The 22378-nt window shown below is 33.1% G+C and overlaps 1 protein-coding gene across 2 annotated transcripts; it reads left to right on the plus strand.

Moving 5' to 3' along the window:
• The first annotated feature begins 1129 nt into the window (after positions 1–1129).
• On the plus strand, positions 1130–22156 carry msps (msps cytoskeleton-associated protein 5). 2 transcript variants are annotated; one of them, XM_088204307.1, is made up of 34 exons: positions 1130–1252; positions 5387–5653; positions 5874–6249; positions 6317–6474; positions 6536–6780; positions 6845–7039; positions 7107–7287; positions 7354–7487; positions 7555–7666; positions 7738–7887; positions 7964–8171; positions 8242–8463; positions 11387–11615; positions 12034–12192; positions 12641–12860; positions 12930–13109; positions 13171–13340; positions 13420–13590; positions 13655–13784; positions 14875–14992; positions 15060–15433; positions 15498–15691; positions 15765–15887; positions 16102–16202; positions 17313–17519; positions 17589–17757; positions 17828–18019; positions 18108–18292; positions 18357–18581; positions 19506–19791; positions 19853–20045; positions 20162–20223; positions 20288–20413; positions 20473–22156. In XM_088204307.1, the coding sequence occupies exons 2-34, from the start codon at positions 5452–5454 to the stop codon at positions 20563–20565; spliced, it is 6090 nt and encodes a 2029-aa protein (XP_088060433.1). In that variant the 5' UTR covers positions 1130–1252; positions 5387–5451; the 3' UTR covers positions 20566–22156. The 2 variants fall into 2 exon arrangements, with proteins under 2 accessions (XP_088060433.1, XP_088060434.1); XM_088204308.1 differs by having other exon boundaries at positions 19853–20039.
• The last annotated feature ends 222 nt before the right edge of the window (positions 22157–22378 follow it).

Below are 22378 nucleotides of genomic sequence, written 5' to 3' on the forward strand. Positions count from 1 at the left end.
TAAAACGATCATGTGAATTAAAAAAAATATAACATTTATAAATATAAATGGGCAATAAATTATTTATTTTAAAAATATCTTATAAAATATCTCACTCACACATAAGCTGTTGGACATGTTAGGTGTAAGAGAGCTGTAGCAAGCGACCGTTGATCAGAACAGTGAACACCCCATGAATAACTCTTTACGAATCTGTAACAAATACTGCCTAAAAGTTATTTAAATACTGATTAGATAAATATAAGCCAAATTATTTGTTATGGCGACATATGTTGTCGTCACACACACTACACTAATAAAAATAAAAAAATTGTATATTTTTTATTAGTAAAACCATTTTGCCAATATGCGAATGACAGATAAACCAGTTGTACCAATCTTCAGAGTTACAACAATAACAAAACTATATAATAACACTATTGTGAACTGAATAAATGATTCTAACCATCTGGAAAAATAATTCTTATCACTTAATATATATTCTGACCAGTTAGATTTAAATTCTACCCATTTAATACTATATTATTATAATAATTTTACGTTGCTTGACATAAACATTTTCTTAAAATAAATTGACAATTTATGAGTAAAATATCCCAATGCATTATGCTGTTCCATTAAATTGATTTTTGCATCTGCTTAATAAAATAGTAATTCGTCAACTAAAAAATGTATTGCGCCTCAAAAAAGGTGTTGGCAAATCATAATATAATTTTCAAGGCTTGGCACGTTTATATTCATAAAAAATACTTTCATGGTGTGGTTGACACGTTATTACATTTTTTTAAGATTTAAAAGCAACGACCGTAATGTTGTTGTATTTTAAAATGGACGTTCCTTTCAGTGTGGCATACTAAAAAATGGCCGTTATTGTCAATCAGCTAAAGCGCTGCCATCTATCGAGCAATGTCAGTACGATTTATATTTATATTTTCATGATGATTTGGTTTATAAAATAAATAATTAATTATATATGGGATAAACTATTAGAAAGCGTACTTGATAATTATTGATTTAAAGAGATAAGTAAAAGTTTCGTCCGCGCGATGGCGCCACCGCGCATCGGCGAGCGTTCGCTATTGCCCACACGAATCCGCAAACGGTCGATAAATAGTTGACGTTTTGTAGTGTGGCAACACCGGTCCGTTAGCAGCCGGTGGTAGTCTGCTCTCTGTCGCTCGCTGATCTCTCGTCGAACTGCCGCGACATCGTCTTCGAAGCGGAGGCTGCACACCGGTCGCCCCCGTCGACCGTAAGCTCCGTTTCGTTTGCCGATCGATCTTGCGCGGGTGGGCGCACTTTAACGCACACATTCTCCGTCCATAACAACGCATTGCTGCTATTCGTTTGTACGTTTCGATTGAAGCGTCGTATATTCTCTATATGGTCAAATCGGTTTTCGCGCATTACCTTTCCAAAACGAATCGACGCAGCCGCCGCTTTAACTGGTTCAGTGACTCATTCTAAGGAACGGTTTATACGTAAAAAATATAATAAAACTACCTCTAAAGGTGGATGGTTTTACGTTAGATTTTATTATTCATAACAATTTTCAAATATAACAACTGAAATTGTAAACCTTTATTTAAAACTTAGTTGACAAACCTATGCTAAATTTATTAACTGCTTCTACTTGAAAATTGCACAAAAAATATAATTTTGTTTAATAAATAGAATATTGTTTCTAGATCTTGAGAATCGGTGAAAATAATATTTGACAATAAATATATTAGTTTGCTAAAGAATTGAACACAGCTCAATGTACATTTGGAGCCCCCCTTGATTAATCCTTTTCATAATTTTTATTATTTTTTTTGTACTGAGGTGTTTCAAGAACAAGCATAATGATTTTATCGTTTATTTGCTTTCAAACCAGTGTACAAAAATATGCTTTGCAAAAATAAATTTTGCCCTGTGATTGATCGGTCTTATTATTTTGTCGCCCCTTTCACTTTTTTATAGTTATGCTTTATTTATTATAATCTTTGAAAAAAGTTTTTATACAGCCCTGTTCCTAGAAATCGCGTGTATACTGCGTTTATTTGTTTTTGTGCACAAAAAATAGAATTATTATAAAATAAAAAAAAATTGTGCTGATATTTTTTTTATAAATTTGTGTTTTCAACTACAATATACAATCATTTTTTGTTCAGTTTACTTTTATAAATTATGAGAGCACAATCATTTGATTTATAAAGTAATGTTGAAAAACGAGTCATATCCTTACTTTTCCAACTAAGGTATGTAGTCTTTTTTCCTAGTAATTTGTATACTACTGGTAGGCTTGTGAAAAAGCTGTCTGTAGTTACAATTCTTCCTTTCATAGTAAACGGTTCCATAAGTTTTAGTACAACAAATTCACTACGAGCTACTGATAACTGTCATGTTTAATTTTTTTGCCAAATATGGAAATCTATTTACAATACACTTGTTTTTGCCATCTGACAGGAGCCAAAATTTTATACCAAATTTATCAGGTTTATTCGGCATATATTGCGTGAATCTACATCTAACTTTAGTGGGTATCAATTGTTACACTTGCACTTGGTTTATAGTAATTTTGACTATTTTCAATAAATCTATTCCACACTCTTGATATCAATTCGAATTTGTTTGTTTGTTAGCGTTGAGTTCTATCATTTTTTTTCACTTATTTCTACTCATGGTTGTTGAAACTCAGTGCAAGTTATTATATGCTCTAATAAAAATAGGTTATTTACTTCACCTTTTATAATATTTCTTTTTGGAAATCATGTAGTACCCCGTATGTCTTAAAATATTTTGAAGCGGTGATCTGCAGGAGTAGCCTCTTGTAATTTAAACTGCAGAAATTGCAGTTTGCTGATATTGAATTCCATTTTGATGACATATGCATACATCTTTTTTCAAAATATTTTCATATTCACTGTCACTTTCTAAAGACGTAGAAGCTTTTTAGCTATCAAAAAATGACTATCACTAGTAAATGATGCATTTTTGCCATCAAATAATTCACCTTCACTGTCATGAAGTTCATTATTTACATTGTCAGAGCAGTCTTTAGGTATGTCGATTATATTTTCAAAAAATCTTGACGATTTTCATTCTTTATTCCATTTTTAAAAATAAATATAATAATAATTATTTTTGTAGGTTGGATGACTTGTCATATATGACATTTTCTTAGTGACACACCGTACGAATCATTTTGACTTGTGTCGGTGTAAGTAGCCATAATAAAAATAATTTTATTGTTAAGAAAACAGACAAAATTAAATTTATAATAATAATTATTTATATATCGTTACAAAAGTCAGTGACTGAATTATTACTTACCGATTATATTAAAATACTAATAAAATAAACCATCGATATATTATACTTTTATGGTGAAAACATATTAGGTAGTAATTTTTCTGAATAATATTTGTAAATATAAAGGATATTCGGATAGTAAAAGTTAAAGTTATTTTTTTTTTTTGGGTTAGTAACATTTCCGTTTCTGATAGGGCCAGGATGAAATGGTAGAGTTGATCACACCTCAGTTTCAGCACATGCTCGCAGTGTGTGTTTAAAATGGCCATAGTAATTCCTAATCTCATTAAGTGCTAAAATTCATTGCCATCTTGTTTCCGTTATGGCAATTGTATTAGCTATAATTTAAACAGTCAGCATAATATTCAGGTTTTAGTCAGCTCTAAAATGTTTATAGTTAGTTGAGCCGCCACTTGTGGTCAGCAAGTAGAACAAAATTGCTCAGCAAATAATGTCATATTAGACAGCTCTAAAGTTATTTTTATAGCTAATTAAAAACATTTACAGCAATATAAATTATGAAGAGGCAAATCTTAACTCAAATTTATTTTATTCTGTTCAAACCCAAACCTAATTTGTCAGCTGGCCATGATTTTAATATGTAAATACATTAATATTATACCTTATGGATATTATTTTGTTGCTAATCAATTTTATAATCCCATTGACCAAATAATAACTATGTTTCATGACTATTTATTTTGAATACGCATAAATATTAAGCTGACTAAAGTTGTATTTACTAGCTGATAAAATTAAGTTGTGCATGCAAAAAATGCATCAAGCCTGGCGCGGGCCATTTTTTAGCAGCCGCGGAATTTCTCGGAAACGAAGAATTTCCGCGTTTTTTTTCGGAAACTCGCCATAACTTTTATACTATACAATATAAAATTATGAAATTTTAAACATAGACTTACCATAAACAGTACTATCAAATGAAGAAGAAACATGGAGGTTGACAGTTTTATATTCACTGAAAACTTGCGTTTATTTTGCACATAAAAGTACTATAAAAATGTATGTAATAAAAACACTAAATAAAACTAAAATATGGCACAATCTGTTTTTATGAATAGTTTTTCAACGTATGATATCTCTAAAAACACGTACCTCTGTGTAGAGGTATGTCAAAAAATACATAGCTACACTTTTGGTCCAATTATCAATAATCAGATAAATTATCCACACAAAATTCATCGTCAGATTTATTTTTATCGGGTGAAAACATTTCGGGGTGTAAAACTATTTTTTTAGACGACTGAACATTTACGCGTAACTGTAATGATGTCTTTTTTTTTATAACAAGTCACAGATGTCGCAATGACTGTTGCTTGTTATCTACCCCAGGTCAAGTTTCATTGGAATTTGTTTTGTTTTCTCACTCCCAACCATCCCTTCTTTTACATCAGGTAGAAAGTAATTCCTCGAAGTATCTTGAATAGAATTGAACATAATAGAAGATATTTGGGATAACAGGAATTCTTTATAGTTCGTTATTTAATTTTTTATACGGAATAAAAATTCGAATCGTTTAATTACTCATTGTATTATGAACGATCGATAAAGTTTATAAACATGTCCAAATTTATAAAACGGTTTAGTTTTCTGAAACTTTTAAAAAATATATATGATCTTAGAATCAAGGAACTCTTTTCCAGGCTCACCAAATGCACTGTGATTCATGGTGACTATTGTTAAATTGAATTGAAAATATAATTGAAAGGTTTTAAAAGGATTTAAATTTTAAAATAACTTTAGAAATATTATTTCATAGTGGGAGGGGGTTGCACTGAGTTGTTAGCCCATTATTTAACAGCAGATAATTCAATGTAGTGTCACATTTAAGCATAAACTCGCCATAGATGTTAAACCAACTAGGAGATAAAATGCACTTCTGCTTCTCTCCATCCTATAACTAAATAATATAATGAACTTTTTGTGTTTTTATTACAAAAACCATCCAAGCCATCTCTAAAAAATTTAACATAAAATTTAGGTTTTAATATTAACTTTTTACTTCATGACGGAACTTTCATACAAAATAATAATTATAATATTAACTTGTTTTAAAATAAATTATGTTTATTTTCAGAGTATTAAAATAATCCTAAATGAAAATCGATTAATTCAAAGCAAGTAAGATTAAATATCATAAACATGGAAGACGACACGGAATTCAGCAATCTTCCTACTGAGGAGATGTGCGTGCACAAACTGTGGAAAGCGAGAGTGCAGGGCTACGAAAATGCAGCCAAACTCTTCAAACAGATCGACGATGATAAATCGTCCGAATGGAGCAAATATTTAGGCCTCATAAAAAAATTCGTGACTGACAGCAACGCCCTCGCCCAGGAAAAAGGTATGAGCTCATTTATATTTGTAATTATTATAAATCGAATTTGGGAGAATAGCCTTTGTCTTTCGTAATTTATTTGCTAGGTACTAATTATTAAATCATATGTAACATACTTATTCAATGAGGTGTGTCGCTTTATTCGGCATTGTTAGTCGACCTGTGAAGCATAACCGAAATTAATATTGTGTCTCCGAAATACTTGATTTTTTTTTTTATATTGCAGGCTTAGAAGCGGCATTGGCTTTCATCGAAAACTGCGCGTTCGCCGGTAAAACTGTTGGAGAAGTAATGTCAGGCATCGTCACTAAATGTGTAGCTGCTCCTAAAACCAAGACCAAAGAGCTGGCCCTTCAAGTCATTTTAATGTTCGTCGAAATAGAAAAGCATGAAGCCACAGTCGAAGAGTTGATTAAGGGAATGGAACATAAAAATCCGAGGATTGTATCGGCTTGCATCGTCGCTACGACTACGGCTCTCAAACAATTCGGAAATAAAGTTATAAGCATTAAACTTTTGGTAAAGAAGATTTCTACTATATTAACTGATAGAGATAAAGACGTAAGAACGGAAGGAAAAGCTCTAGTAGTCGAGATGCATAGGTATGTTTTATCATTAGTGATAGATATCGAAACATTTCGATATGATAATATCTTTAATACTATGCAGATGGATTGGCGCTGCGTTAGAACCGCACATTTCTCAGTTGCAACCGGTTGTCTTACAAGAATTGAGAGAAGCCTTTGCCGAAGGCGGTTCAAAAGCCATCCCGGAACGATATCTTCGCTCGCAACAGGCTAAATCAGCCATTGCAGTACAAGAACAACGTAAATAGTTTTTATGCTATTATTTTTAAATATGTATATTAACATATTAAAAATATTTCAGATGACGGAGGAGATGACAACAATGACGAAGGCGAAGAAGACGAAGACGCACCCGATGTGGATCCTTACGATTTACTTGATCCAGTCGACATTCTCTCTAAACTACCCAAAGACTTTTTCGACAAATTGGAAGCCAAAAAATGGCAAGATCGAAAAGAAGCTCTCGATGCTTTGGAAGGGTTATTGAAGAGCGCTCCAAAATTAGAGCAAGGAGACTACGGAGATATAGTTAGAGCTCTCAAAAAGGTCAGATTACTTTATATATTTCACATGTGAAGCCTTATTTATGTGTATATCTATATTTTTGTAGGTGATATCCAAAGATACGAACGTGTTGTTGGTAGCTTTGTCCGGTAAATGCGTGTCGCTCATGGCACTCGGTTTGAAAAAAAAGTTTCAAACTTATTCAACAGTCTTGTTTCCTTGTATATTTGAAAAATTCAAAGAGAAAAAAGTTAACGTTGTGACAAATTTGAGGGAAGCGGTAGATGCCATGTTTCAATGCGTGAGTATTGCAGTAGTAAAGCGTTAAAAATATTTGAATTTATTCTCATCCATTGTTTATTTTATAGACGACAATAGAAACCATCGCTGATGATATAATAGAAGCATTAGGTAACAAAAATCCTCATGTTAAATCCGAAACGGCCGCTTTTCTAACACGGGCGATTGTTAGAACGCAACCTGCGGCTTTGAATAAGAAATTACTGAAAGTTCTCGTACCGGCGCTTCTAAAAGTCTTAGAAAGTGCAGGTATGTATTGTTTTTAATGTCATCTTTTGATAATATTTTATTGTGATTTTTATATATTTTTTGTAGAACCTACGGTTCGTGACCATGCAGCTGAGGTTTTAGGTACAGCTACAAAGTTAGTCGGCGAGAAGAACATATCACCCTTTATTGGGAAACTAGATAATTTGAAAGAGCAAAAGATCCAAGAATACTGTGAAAAGGTTATATCAATAAAATGTTACATTTATTCGTTTTACTTTGAATTAAAAATATATTTTTATATTATAGGCTGTAATATTAGTCAAGGTTGTGGGACCTAAAAAAGAAGCAAGGCCTAAAACGGCTCCAGAGGCAAAGGCTGGTTCAGCACAGCCAAAACCAGTGAAAAGGCCTACTACAGGTTTTTTTCCGTATTACTATGAGCATAAAAATAAGAATGTAAAATAACCGCTTTTATGTGAAACTTTACAGGCGCTGTTAAGAAACCTGGCGTCAAAAAGACGAGTCCGAGTGATTCAGCAAAGCCTTCCGATCGATCTGACGAATTTCAAGAACGCGAAATCAGCATGGACGATGTGGAAGCTAAAGCCGAAGAACTCTTGGGTCCAGCGTTTATGAACGGTTATAAATATTTATAAACTGGAATAGGGTAGTCTCATTTATATTAATCGTCTAAATTTATGATTTTTAACTTCAGATATTACCGATGTTAATTGGAAGGTTCGATTGGAGGCCGTCCAGAATTTATCAGACATGATTGCTGGGTGGACATCGTCAGATGTCAACTCTCAAGTGCTGTATAAGATTATAAACAAAAAACCAGGCCTAAAGGACAATAACAGTCAATCTTTGAAAATGCGTTTGGAAATTGTAAAAAATGTAGCTGCCTCATTTCCAATATCGTCGTAAGTACAACGTTGCATTTACAGATTATATTAAATTTGAATGATGCTAAGTAACGGACATGTTCAATAGGGTGGCGGTGGATCACGTTTTGCCAGACATTGTAGAAAAACTATCCGAACCCAAGTGCTCGCAGCTGGCTTGCGAGGCACTGACGCAGTTGAGCGAGGCTACTTCATTGGATTACGTCGCTAATCAAGCTCTGGAGTACGCCATGGACAAACAGAAGAATCCCAAGGTTCAAACGGAAATATTTGAATGGCTCACTACTGCTCTACTGGAATTTGGAAATGTGTAAGTAGATTCTGGATTTTCTTCTGTTATGATAATAACCCAGTTTTTTGTGCCTTGAAACATTTGTTTACACCTAAAAGTAAAAAAGTTGCCTCTTAGATGATTAGAGAGACTTAAATCAATTAGTTTTATGAAACCATTTTAACAAGTCTTCTGTGAATACTTTCTTCGCAACAATTCCGAGTAATTCTGACATAATCTGTTTTCATTCTATTACATAAAAAGAGATCAACTAAGAAATACAGTTACCCTTATATCCTATGACTGTTTTGATATATCAATGAAGCTTTTAATGCAAATTTAATGGGGAATAGAAGACTGTCTGCTGACTAAATTCTTTACATGCGTTAAAATCAAGGCTGTGGAGTCGTTGGAATTTTTTCCCGACTTCAACTTCGAATTTAATAATTTCGAAAAGATAATCTTAAAATATTAAATTTATTTTCATGTAAATAACATCAAAGAAAAAAGAACAAAGAATAATTTTAATAATATTTCTTAGGATTAGTGCCACGCCATTGTATGTGTCTACGTGTGATCACGCCGGTCGGCTGTTGGGTATTTGATTAAGTACATAATAACTTTTGTTTACTTCATATTACTGACTTAAAACGCATGGCGCACGACAAACAATTAAAAAAATATTTGTCTGGGTGGAAAGGGTTAAAAAGGAGTCATAAGTCGGTCGATTTTTTACGACTCTGACTCTGCTTAAAATGCTCCAACTCAACAGCCCTGGTTAAAATGAACAAAACAATTATTTTTTAATTAAGACAAATAAAATTATTTTTTATCTAAATGACTTTATGTAAGCGTACATATCAGAGATAAGCTGTTTTTCTCCCTGTAGCTTTAAATTAAGATCATTCATATGTTTTGTCAAATTTGTGAAAAATGTTTCTACACTTACACCCATTCATTATTGGCCAACTCAGCTAGAGGTATCTTTTTTCATTTAAATACGTTTCAATTTCCACCCGTAGTTCAAAAAAACGTGATAAAAATATTCCACAGCTTAACCACAGCAGTTGTAGTTTTGTGTTCTTCAGTCTTAATTAAATGACCAACTTTCTTTTCGGCTGCACATATTTCTACCGCCATCAATTGTGACACACTTTAATTTATCCCACTGCAAGTTGTTCTGCTGTATATTTTTTTTCTACACATATAGTTGTTCCATGCGTGTTACGAACATTAAGCAATTCCTAATTAACTTGATAGTTTCTATCAACTACTCTAATAAATAACAACATTTGCGAAGAATCGGAAATATCTGTCCAAATCCATGGAGAACCATTCCAACTGTTGAATAGTTTCAGTCACCTGAGATGATATGTTTTCGCCAATATCTTCTATTATTTGCGCCACACTGTTCCCAGACAAACCTATTTGATTGAATAAAGTAGCTTTAATGACATATTTCTTCTGCGGTTTGATCATGCATTGCTTCATTATTTCTCCGTGAGTGATTGGCTTTCCAGCTTTTGATACTAAATGCGCCACACAATAACTAGCTCGAGTTCCTGTTGCTTGTCCAAAATTCAATATTTTGAGGATTTAAATTTGGAGTTAAGTCTGCGTTTCAATGACTCAAATTGTCCTGCCCAAGATGTTCCAGTAAATATTGAATAATTCTTCGAATGTTTCTTGTAGTTACGTTTTATATTATGTTCTCATATATTTTCTTCTCGTAGTGACCTTTCACATTATATTCTATAATCGTACTTAATATCAGGTTGTGGCCCGCCAATCAAAACTGAACTAAGCAATGGATTACAAAAAACGGAAATAGGGCATGATTTTCTGTATCATGGATTGCATATTAACAATTTTATAATTTAAATTAAAAATAGGAAGGATTCAATGGCGAAAGATTGTGATGCACCTTAACAAATAATGGAAAAGGTCCTTTCCACCTGTCTTTATGCCTTGGAAATATGGACTAGAAAAAGTTGTATAATATAATGTATACCATTGTATTTATAATTTTTATTCATCAAAATATACCGTTTATTTTTATTGAAGTCTTCAAAAACCTCGCAATCATTTAAAATATAGAAGTTAATTGATTAAATGCAATATCTAATAAATTTAAACTTAAAGCAAAAAAATTGGCTACCTCTTCTGCATTAGTCCAAATAAAGCCAATTATCTGTGTTAATATTTTAGCAAAATAAAAGGGGTTTGATTAAATATGGGATTATTTTAAGAGATTAGTACATTTAAATAAATACTTTGTTCCATAAAACGTATAGTTTGTGCATTACAATAATAAAAAATGAGCATTAAATAAATATCTGTTCAATAAAAAATATTACATAGCGCAATATTTTATGTTCAAACTCAAATCTAACCTAAACGAATTAATTTAATACAAGCTAGCTAATTTTAGAACTTTCATTAGGTTTGGGTTTGAACAGTAATTGGACTTACAGTGAAGTTATATTTTCAATACTATTAATATAATTTTACTAACTAGGGTAGTTAAAATGTATCAAACAATTGATTTATAATTTCACTGGTTGATATTAGTGAAACTGTATTTATCCACTACGTGGATAACAGTTGTTGTGTAAACCACACTAACGCTAATGCACAGCTTATTTATTTTAATGCACATATATTTCATAAAATTCTTATAATAAATGCTCATTTTATATTTATATATTGCTCATTTAAATTGTCCTCAAATAAAAGTGTTAAGAAAAAGTAATTTTGCTATCTAAAAACGAGACATTGTAAGGGAAAACCAATGATATGACTGGAATCATCATGTATTTTTAATATAAAACAAGTTACGTTATCTTCGTGGCAAAAAACAAAAATGCGATATTGTCAAACAGTGAAATTTTTTCATACCTATCAATTATCATAAAAATAGTATTATACATTTTTAGCTTTAATTGCAACTCCTTGTCTTTAGCCTCAACGTGAAGTCCATATTGAATAACATGAAGAAGGCTATAGCAGCCACAAATCCTGCGATTAGATCTGGCGGTATGTCATTTTTAAGTACACTGTACCGCTACACAGGCGCTTCCCTGTATAACGCAATGGACAGCGTTAAAATACAGGTGAAACCTCCCATGAAGCAAGAGATCGAGAAGTACGCCGACATGAAGCCTCCACTACCAGTGAGGGGTGTCAAGAAGGTTAAAAAAATCATTATTCGATATTGTATAAATGTTTTTGGCCATAATTGAGGTTTGTCTCTTTTTAACGAATGCGTTGTTTCTACTTTTTGTTTCCCGTTTTAAATTTTAGGATTTCAAAATTAGGAGTAAAATTCCTTTACGTCACAGAATCAAACGATTATAATCAAAGGGGTTCGTTACGAGACTAGATCGAAGGTGTGGGATCGATCATTATTTAAAGGTGACGGATTCCTTCATGTTATAAATTGATGGGTTTTTTTGTTTTGTTTTTGTTTGAAAAAACTAAATAACGCACAGTCGCCATTTAGACAAACTGTTATGGCTAATAGATCTAGTATTTTTAATTTTTGTTTGTGACTTTATTATCCAAGTGTTTATTGTCATTGATGTCTATATTGATAATTTTATATTACAGTCTGCGAGTAAACAGTCAATGGGTGATGATTTGGAATGTAACGACGATCAAGGCGACGATGATATGGTCACGCCAGTTCAAGACGTCCGCGTTGCTGTGGATATAAGTCCCATGATAACCGAAGCACTAATCAACGAGATGAATGATAAAAATTGGAAGGTTGTATTATATTTTAGAGATACTTATTCAACTGAAGTGACAAACGAAATGAGACATTTTGTTTCAAAGTATGCATAAGCAGTGTAACGTTGCACTTAGATATATGTAGATAATAACGTAGAGCAATAAAAATCAGACATTTTCTTGTATTATATTTGTTTCTAAATATGGCCGAACGTGCTATCAATTAGTTTTAAACAATCCTCTGTCTTATTCAGTGTTGATTTCGGTCACACTCAACAAAGACTACTTTTATCTCATTATGAATAAAATATAGATGTCTTATATGTTTGAAGAACGATATCATTTTAAGCCTTTAGTTTGATTATTTTATCACAGTTTCTTAGTTATATATATATAATGATTATCTATATTAATGTTTAATAAATATGTTATTATATATGTAGATATGGTACAAAGCTATAACACTTATTATATTAAATTACAGGTTCGGAATGAGGCTCTCGAAAAGGTGAAAAATATAATCTCGAACGCTCAATCGATTAAACCGAGCATCGGCGAACTGCCTCAAGCACTCGCGCTCAGATTAGTCGATTCGAATTCCAAAATTGGTCAACTTTCGTTGCAAATCTGCGAGGCGATGGTCGTTGCGATGGGCCCTAGGGCTAAAATGCACATCAGAGTGTTTTTCCCAGGATTCTTCCAAGGTTATTATAATTTAATCATCTTTATGTACTTTAGTGTATATTATGATACAATTTATTAAAAAATTATAGGTCTTGGTGATTCTAAAACTTGGATTCGATCCGCATCACTGCAGTGCATCAACGAATGGGCCTCTCAATGTGGGGTGCCGGCAATTTTCGACGGCGAAATCGTGTTTGATGCACTAAAAATGGGCAGTCCAATTTTAAGAGCAGAGCTTTGGACGTGGCTTGCAGAAAAACTCCCCATAGGTTAGTTATTCGAAGTGATTCAAAGATGTGAAAGGAAAATATATATGCTTTTTATATTCAGCGCCGCCTAAATCGATACCTCGTGAGGAGTTAACCGTTTGCATACCTCTGCTGTTCGCCGCTTTGGAAGATCGCGGTGCCGAAGTCCGCAGAGGTGCCGGCGAAGCGGTCTTAGGGTTTATGATGCATCTTGGACCCGAATCCATGACGCGACAAGCTGAAAAGTTGAAGGTAGATTTTTAACGGCTTCGATGCTTTGCCTTACAATTATTATATTATTAAAAATACTTTTATTTATTTTTTAATAAAGCCTGGATCTAAGAGCGTAGTTCAGACCGCACTGGACAAAGCTAAGCCAAATTTGCCAATTCAACCGCTGCCTAAAGGCTCGGAAAGTAAAGTAGTTAAATCTGGAGCGCCGGTTAAATCAGGCGGACAGAATGCTGCTCAGTCAAAAACGACTACGGCTAAGGCTACCAAGGTACGAGTTGTTTTTTTTTTTTTTAATTGTATGAGTCCTTGTTTATCATTTTTTAATACTCTAGGGAGTTGTGAAGTCGGCTTCTACCTCATCTACTCGTTCTAAAAAAGACGACGACAATGAAAGTGTTGGGCCGCTATTGTCTATCAATAATCTCAAGCATCAGCGTATGATTGATGAACAGAAACTTAAAGGTATTACTTTATATTAAAACTGCAGTTTCCTTGAAAATAAGATCTGGTCTTATTTTAATTTTTTGTCCAAAGCACTAGGGTTATTTTCAGAGGATGTTTTATTGTATATAATAAATAAAAATGATTTATAAATAATCTAAATATATTATAGTACAAAAATCTACTTTTGGAACATCATCACAACTTATCAATTGATGAATTCCGATTTGATTTTTTTGCAACTCCATTTCCTGTAGAATCATTGGTCTGAATCTGCAGTACCTGCTCGTAATGCATTGACAACTCAACTGTTAATGATTTTATCCCATGAATTATTCATCCACTACACAACCTCTCGTAGATCAAGCTTCACAAAGCTTCCACGCTGATTCCTCTCCATTCTATTTTCAATGTATTCATTGATTTTCATGCGTAATGCATTTTCTCAGTAATGAGTGTTCCGATTGCGACAGCGACGGCACTATTTTATTGCTTTTGACGTGGATTTTTGACTTCTGAGAAGCGATAATTTTTTTTGCGCTCCTATTGATCAAAATTCGGTTTAGATGTGGTTCATTCGATTCTCACCGGTAAAATTCATGTCATTTAATTGAATACTATGAATCTTAATGAAGTAGAAATATTAAAAAATGACCACTGACTTGTCAATTTTTGCCCCTCCCCCCCTGGAAAAAGCTGAAATGACATCCTTGGCCCTAAATGTGGTAACACTCCAGATTCTGCGGTGCTACCGCACGTCGAAAAAAAAATCTAGAAAGTGAATAAACATTTGCATCCGTTAAATCCCTGCCAATTCGGGAGAAGAAATAAAATGGAAACTAAACTGAGCTAAACTCGAAAACTTATTTTTTTGATCAAATTTTATTTTTCATATTTTTTAATTGAGGTTTAAATTACAAACATCCTGAAAAATCACACAAGGCTTATTTTTGGAGAAGGTTATATTTTAAGGGAAACATACTAGTATCATAATTTGAGCAAAAGTACTTAGATTGAAATATGTTATAATAGAAGTATAATTTAATTTCTGTTTTTATAAAATACAACAATATTTTTGAGTACAAATATCATTGCTTATTTTATTTTTTAGTATTAAAATGGAACTTTACTACACCTCGTGAAGAGTTCTTCGATTTGTTGAAAGATCAACTGACTACAGCCGGTGTCAACAAAACGTTGATCAGTAATATGTTCCATGCTGATTTTAGGTGTGTTTTAATCTAAATTACATTTTAATTTCAGGATCAATCATAAAATATTTTATTACAATTTTAGATACCATATAAAGTCGATCGAATCTCTAATCGAAGATCTTCAAGAAAACGGATCTGCGACTGTAGCTAATCTCGATTTGATATTCAAATGGTTGACGCTCAGATTTTTCGACACAAATCCGTCTGTTTTGTTGCGAGGACTCGATTATCTTAACGCTGTTTTTTCGTATCTCATCAACGAAAATTATCAAATGACCGAATACGAAGCGCAATGCTTCATACCATATTTGGTGCTAAAAGTCGGTGACCCTAAAGATACTGTCCGAAATGGAGTCAAATCTCTGCTGAGGCAAATCTGCATGGTTTACTCAGTTAGTAAGCTGTTCGGTTATCTCATGGAGGGTCTGAAGTCGAAGAATGCCAGACAAAGAACAGGTGCTTTATTTTATATGTTATGATGTTTTAGATTGAGTGTTACTTACATATTTTTCATCTCCAGAATGCTTGGAGGTTCTCGGATTGTTAATCGAGAGCTTCGGAGTGGCAATTTGCAATCCGTCGCCTGCCGCCGCCTTGAAAGAAGTCGCAAAGCAAATATCGGACAGAGACAATTCCGTGAGGAACGCGGCGCTCAATTGTGTCGTTCAAGCTTATTATTTAGAAGGCGAGAAAGTTTACAAAATGATTGGACAGGTATTTTTTTTTATAGTGTTGTTATGGTTTGATAAGCGGAATTTTTATTATTGAGTTTGTTAACGTTTTATAGATATCAGATAAGGATCATTCTCTTTTGGAAGAACGCATCAAGAGAGCCGCAAAGAGCAAAGATACGAATAGGAAAACTATGCTATTTCAGCCGGCGCCACCAGCGAGATCGAATCAAAACGATGTATGTTAATATATTGTATTAATTAATTTTAATCAACTCATTGTATTTGGTGATTATATTTCAATATATAAAATTCAAGACTTTTCACAGTCAAAAAGTAGATGTATTGAAAAATACAGAATTGGAATGAAGAAATAAAAGCAAATAGAAATAAAATTACTTAAATATGGAAAAAAAATACTTTTGTGTAATTGTACTTTATTTTATATACTAGACGAAAGACACTAAACCTGCAATGGTTGAAGTAGAACAGTCAAACGATTATGAAGATGATGAAGAGGACCCCGAGGACGATTATCTTCCACCTCCAACCAGGTAAATATTTTAAAAATATGAGATTTTGCCGGTAATCTCCCATTTATCGAACGTCATTGATTAATCTTAATTTTAGCCATCCCGCTCATACGTATTCTTCGCTTCTTACATTTTTCTCGTTCATCGTCTTCTATTATTTATCTATTTATGTACTGTGTTACTAACATTTTTAATGCATACGAAATAACGGATGTGTGATCGTTTCTTTCAGTAAAAAAATAGAAGAGAATTTAAAGGTACCATTTGTGTTGAAGAAAGACACAGAAGCGACGGACAATGCCGACGATGATCTGGATGTAACTTTAAAAAATACCAATAGTTCATTTACTATCGCAACAGATCAATCGTAACTTACTTTTATTATACAAAATCTTTATATTATTGTTTTTTTTAACGATAATGGGAATAATTTTTGTTAGTATACTGTAGTATAAAAATGTGTTTTGTTTATCGTCCAATCATTCTTCAACATTTAAACATACATGCTTTAAATTCGCTCGAGATTATTTTTATTGTACACTCTTAAATATTTAAATATGATACGATGAACTAAATTTAGTACAAAATACCCCGCTTCTATTTTTAAGAGGTCTAGTTATAATTGCATGCTAAACATAATTAATAAATAGTTAGCGATCCTCATATTTCAATGTTGCTATATAAAAACACAATGTGACATTAATATGTACTAATATTATATATAGAAGCAATCTAGTGATTAATTATTCAGTCCGTATACAGTATTTGTATATATATAATATGACGACAGCCGATATAAATCTATTTTGTCTGCCAATTTTGGATTTACAGAGTATTGTCACAATTGCAGATGTGCTATGCTCGAAACGTGTGAAACATGCAGTTGCCAATTCGTAATATTTTTTATCTTAACGGTTACGTATTTAGGTTTATATTTGATCTATTCACTCGAGTTGTCTGTTTGTCTTCTCAATGTTGCTAACAATTGTGCACGTCGCCGCCGTCTTCCATCATATTAACCTCTTATATATAAAACAAACGTAGATGGGTTATATATAGTGTAATTTCTATGTCGTAATGATTTATAATCATTGTTGATAGACTCCTGGTTGATTTTTATTGATTTTATAGGATTCCGTCGAAGCCCGAGCCCGCCGCTCGTCCCGTGAGTGGTCAGTTTGGATTGGATCCTTCTGTTTTGGCTGCAATCGAATCCGAGAGTTTAATAGCGAGAAATCCGGAGATTCAAGAAGTCGATTTGGCATTCTTGGACGAGCCTACTTCCGTTCCGGCCATGATCGCCGGACATCCACTCGCTACGGGGCGACCAATTACAAAGTAATGATTTATTTGTAATATTCTTTTACTGTAAATATATATTTATTTTTTAATTGTATATATTAATAGTTTAATGCCTCTATCGCCGCCTTCGAGACTATCACTGCAACCGTTACAACCGAGTGCTTTACCACAGCCTTCTCAACCACTTTTGCTATCTGAATCGTCTCCACTTCGTTACGAACAAGACAATCTATTATCTAGGACTATACAATCAATCGGAAACGCTAATTTAGCAGTTAGTAATATTTTTTAAACATTATAAATTAATATTTAAATAATTTTATGATCAATAACGTATTCTTTAGGTGGCTATAAATGCATTGGCGCAAATGGAAGGTATTTTAAGAACGAATCACGCCGTTCTAATGTCCGCCTATGAAGAACAACTCCTGATAGCGATGATTGAACAATTTAAAAAGTTGCGCAGATCCGGTCCGACCATGGAGAAACAAGAACTGTGCACCGCTTACAGCTATTTGATATCAGTTCTCAACCTGGTAAATTTCAAATTATTCTCTTCTATCAATGAACTAAAATTTGTTTACGGGCAAAGCTTGACAAAAACCATCGTTTTAAAAATTTTAGTTTTACGAAGGTAAAATTACTGGAAAGAACGTTTCATCGGCAACAATCGGCGGACTCATCGACCAGCTCTTACGACTGCTTGTCAGTCGAATTTTAGAAAAGGACGGCGACGACAACCTGGTGCGGGCCGTGAATAGCGTGTGTGTGAAAATGCTGGACCGCAGCGAACACACTGCTCTTATTTGGTGGGTATTGAATGACGTCACTGGAAAATATTACGTAATACTGACGGTATATATGTTTTTAAAGTGCACTGGTGACTTTGCTCCAAAATTCGGTTGGCGGCGACCCGTCTTCGGCTAGATATCAAGAATTAGAGATGAAGTGTCTGTGGAAAGTGATGAAAATGATGCCCAACTGGGACTGCGAAACGATAAACTACGATCAGGTTCTTTACAAACTACATCAGTTCTTCAAAGCGTATCCCAGCGCTTACTGGAAGAAGAATTCTCAATTATCTGATACACCTTATAGGTATGTATTAGGTTGTAACATATATTCGTCCCGTTAGTGTTTTTAAAATCATTTATTTGTAATACTAGTGCTATTTTAATTGATGACTTTCTTCAATATTTCTGGTAGCTGAAGAATTCCTCTCTTGAAAAATACTTGGGACTAGTTAGCGAGTGATTCAAATGGTTTTGGAAGGAGTTCAAATCTTGTAAATTTACACAAATGCTCCAAACAAATAATAGTTGAAGGTGCAAGGTCTGTAATATATGGTGGATGCACTGAAACATCAGAGCCATAGAGATGTATGGTCTGGCTTTGTAATAGTAAATTACAATGCAATTTTCCAATCTTACCAAATACATAACATGACATTGCTTGGGTGCAATTCAGACTTTACGATGGTCTGTACTGGCTAGGGTTCTGAATCGTATATTCGAATTACTCGCCCGGTTTTCAACTATACGAATATTCGAATAATTGATCAAATATTCGTTTATACCATCTGAAATGAAATTTGAAAAATATCTTAGAATAAAAAAATTTGCATACTTGAGCAACACAGGTAGTCGTTTTTCTCAATATAACGGAGTGAGGAGTGCCGCTCTAAAATCCATGCTTTTATTTTGTTTCGAAATGCAAGACAAGATGTTCCTTCTCAACAAAAAAATGCTTTCGAAAAACATTTTTGAATAGAATGTTTGTGGCCGTGTTTCCTATGACCGAATTCATAGAATTCGTTTACTGAAAAAAATAAAATGTTAGAAAGGGCCATCCTTTACGCTTATCTTAAAAACAGGTGTGTGTCGCAAATTTTTGTGGAGTTATAAATTATTTGTATTTGTTGTTTCAAGACACAAAGATTTTACAAAGGGTAAAAACGAAGCGAATATGATATTTTTGTTAATCTATGAAAATATATATAATTATTTAATATAATCTTTTCAGAACAATTAAAACTTTAGTCAATTCCATACTGAAGAAAAAAGGCAGCAGCATAATGAATCACGTATCGTTGATTCCCGACTTTAAAGATTCCGAACTGCATCATTACATGATCAAGCTTTTCAAGTCGATGAAGCTGGACGAACATAAAAAGGAGAATGTTCCCGTGGCGGAAGGCAGTCCAATAAAAATGCCTCGTTTAGTGCACGAAGAACTTTCGCAGATATTGAAAAGAATCGGCGAAAAGCAACATTCAAAAGAGGCACTACGACAGTTGTACGATTTGAGGGTGAGTTCTTCTTTCTTGCTAGTCTTTATTTTACATAATCTTATCGATGATATTTTCACAGGAACGCAATCCTACAGTGGACATTTGGGTACACCTGAAGGACGCGTCAAACTTGTTCCGAACTTATATCGAACGGGGTTTGAAGGAAGTGGCAGAAGAGAGACGCACAATGCGAGGAGACGTCCCGCCGCCTGTTTCAATACCGTCGCTTCCATTACCGACGATGCCCATCATGTCTATGTCGACCGGTCAATGTTCAAAACTTTTTATATCAAAACTATCATCGATCACTTAGTGATCGAAGATAGTTTCACTAAATCGTGTAGTCATTTATATAGAAGGGTATTTTATTAAAGTATATTTATTACAGACAGCGACAGTGAGGCGGCAAGAGGTCATATGCATCATCTAGAAAAATTAAGGGCACTTCAAGTATGTTTTTGATTACGTATGTTTTTTAATCTATATAATTTAAAAAAATTATTTCATCAATTAGGCTAAAGCTGGCATGGTGGCCGATTCGGCTTCAAACTCTCAACCGAGAACGCCAGTGATAGACAATAGATCTCTAGCAGATTCGATCGACGACGGCACCAAACACAACATAGATCCTAAATTTGACGTATGTATTTTTGAGATATATTATTTTAAAGTTGCTCAGTTTCGACGATCATTTTACAGTTACCGACATTGCATCAACAATCATCACGTAAAGAGCCGCAGATGGAGTTGTTACGACAAAAGTTGCAAAAGATCAAGAGCGCAAACAGATAAAATTGTATAGTGGCGTATTTTTTACCTTCACTAAAATTTTATACTATTTAACAATAATATAAACATAGTCCCTCCCTGTACGAGTATATATCTTTGACGCGAGTTTTGTTAATTTCGTCGACACTGAGGCTTCGGTTTGTATTATATAAAATGGTATACGTAACAAATATTAATAAAGCTTAACAACATAAAATGGATTCGTCTCGTTCGGGAAGGAGGAAAACGAGCGACAGGGCCTTTATCAAATTTTAATTTGTTTACAAAAACGATATTTTTAATATTAATCTATTATATTTGTATAATATTGAACCTTGTATATAATGTATATATCGAAGAGCCTCGTCGATTTGCCATTCGACGTCCGCTCGAAAGTCGACGAGATTTTTTCGTATACACACCCACATATATTTTCATAATGTGATGATACGTAAACTAGTTATATTATATTAACCGTAATAATTGCATGATTAAACTAACGAGAGAGCGACGTACATAAAATATCCCGCTCGCTAATAAAAATGATATTAACTTACATAAAGATCGTAACGAATAACTACATATTTAGATAAAGTCCACGTGTTATTTAATATTTACAATGATATATACATTCGTGTCTCATTGATGTTTAATGCTCTAGTGCCTGAAGGCTAGTAATTGTTAAAAGTTTTATTTATTGTAATCTTTTAAAAATTGTTGATGTTACGCTATTAGGTCGATTTGTCTGCGGGTCGGATGGCTGACATTTTTATTAAAATTGAAATGATTTTGATCGTTGGTTATATATCTTACGAAACCGTCGTCGTCGACATGACGTTTTCTTTCGAATAATCTATTTCACGTGTACGAAAATGACAAACGTACATAGATGAGTTAAGTTTTTTTAATAACATTTTAATTTTTATTTATTACGTCGTGTGATTTGTCGGTGATTTTGTTTGATCTGTCCGTTTTGATTTAGATCTCTATGAAAACTCATTCCTTAGATAGCCTCGTAACCTGTCGAAAATTATCGTTAAAATATAAGCCTAAATTTTATAAATTAACTGTATTGAATAGTTACTTCTATTATAGACTTTGCCATGACGTTGCTTATTTTGTTTATTTAGATAGTGCTGCACAAAATTTGCGCTGTGTGAACAAAATAATGATTTATTTGATAGAAGAGTATTTTTGTAATTGAATTTCTCTCAATGGATTACCTCCAAAGCGGATCCTATTTATTGATAAAGACGATTAGGTAAAATATTTGTGTTGTTCTTTTTATTTATATTTTGTGTTAGTTTCTATTTATTAAATTGTGCATTTAATTGTGTATTACATAGCTTAGTTACTTTTCTTTTTCATTATTTTCATTTATATGAACATCACAAGAGATGCTGTGAGTAATTTTGTCGAAAAGGTTATCAATGATTATGTTTGTTAGAACGATAATACTTTATTTAAAACACTGACGGCTTGTATATCTAAATTCACATCGCTTATAACATATGTATATTTAATTAATAAATACGATGTACGAGTAATGAAAATAACACTTAATAACGCTCCTAAGTGAGACTAAATTTTTCATTGACATTTTTTGTATCTATCCTATTATTATTATTATCACACCAATTATAATATATAAATAGCAAAAAAAAACGTTTTTTATTCGAGATGATTCGACCTAATTCAAATTTGTGATTAAATAACAAAATATATTTTTTTTATTATTTTTATTAAAAAGCATTATACAGAATGTAATGTAGCACACACAAACACACTAAAAATAACAGCCTATTGACTATCACCAATTATAAAACAAAAATAATGG

Source organism: Plectrocnemia conspersa, unplaced genomic scaffold (genome assembly GCF_051122295.1).
Source record: "Plectrocnemia conspersa isolate PC_06_02 unplaced genomic scaffold, ASM5112229v1 ptg000014l, whole genome shotgun sequence".
In the NCBI taxonomy this organism is placed as follows: domain Eukaryota; kingdom Metazoa; phylum Arthropoda; class Insecta; order Trichoptera; family Polycentropodidae; genus Plectrocnemia; species Plectrocnemia conspersa.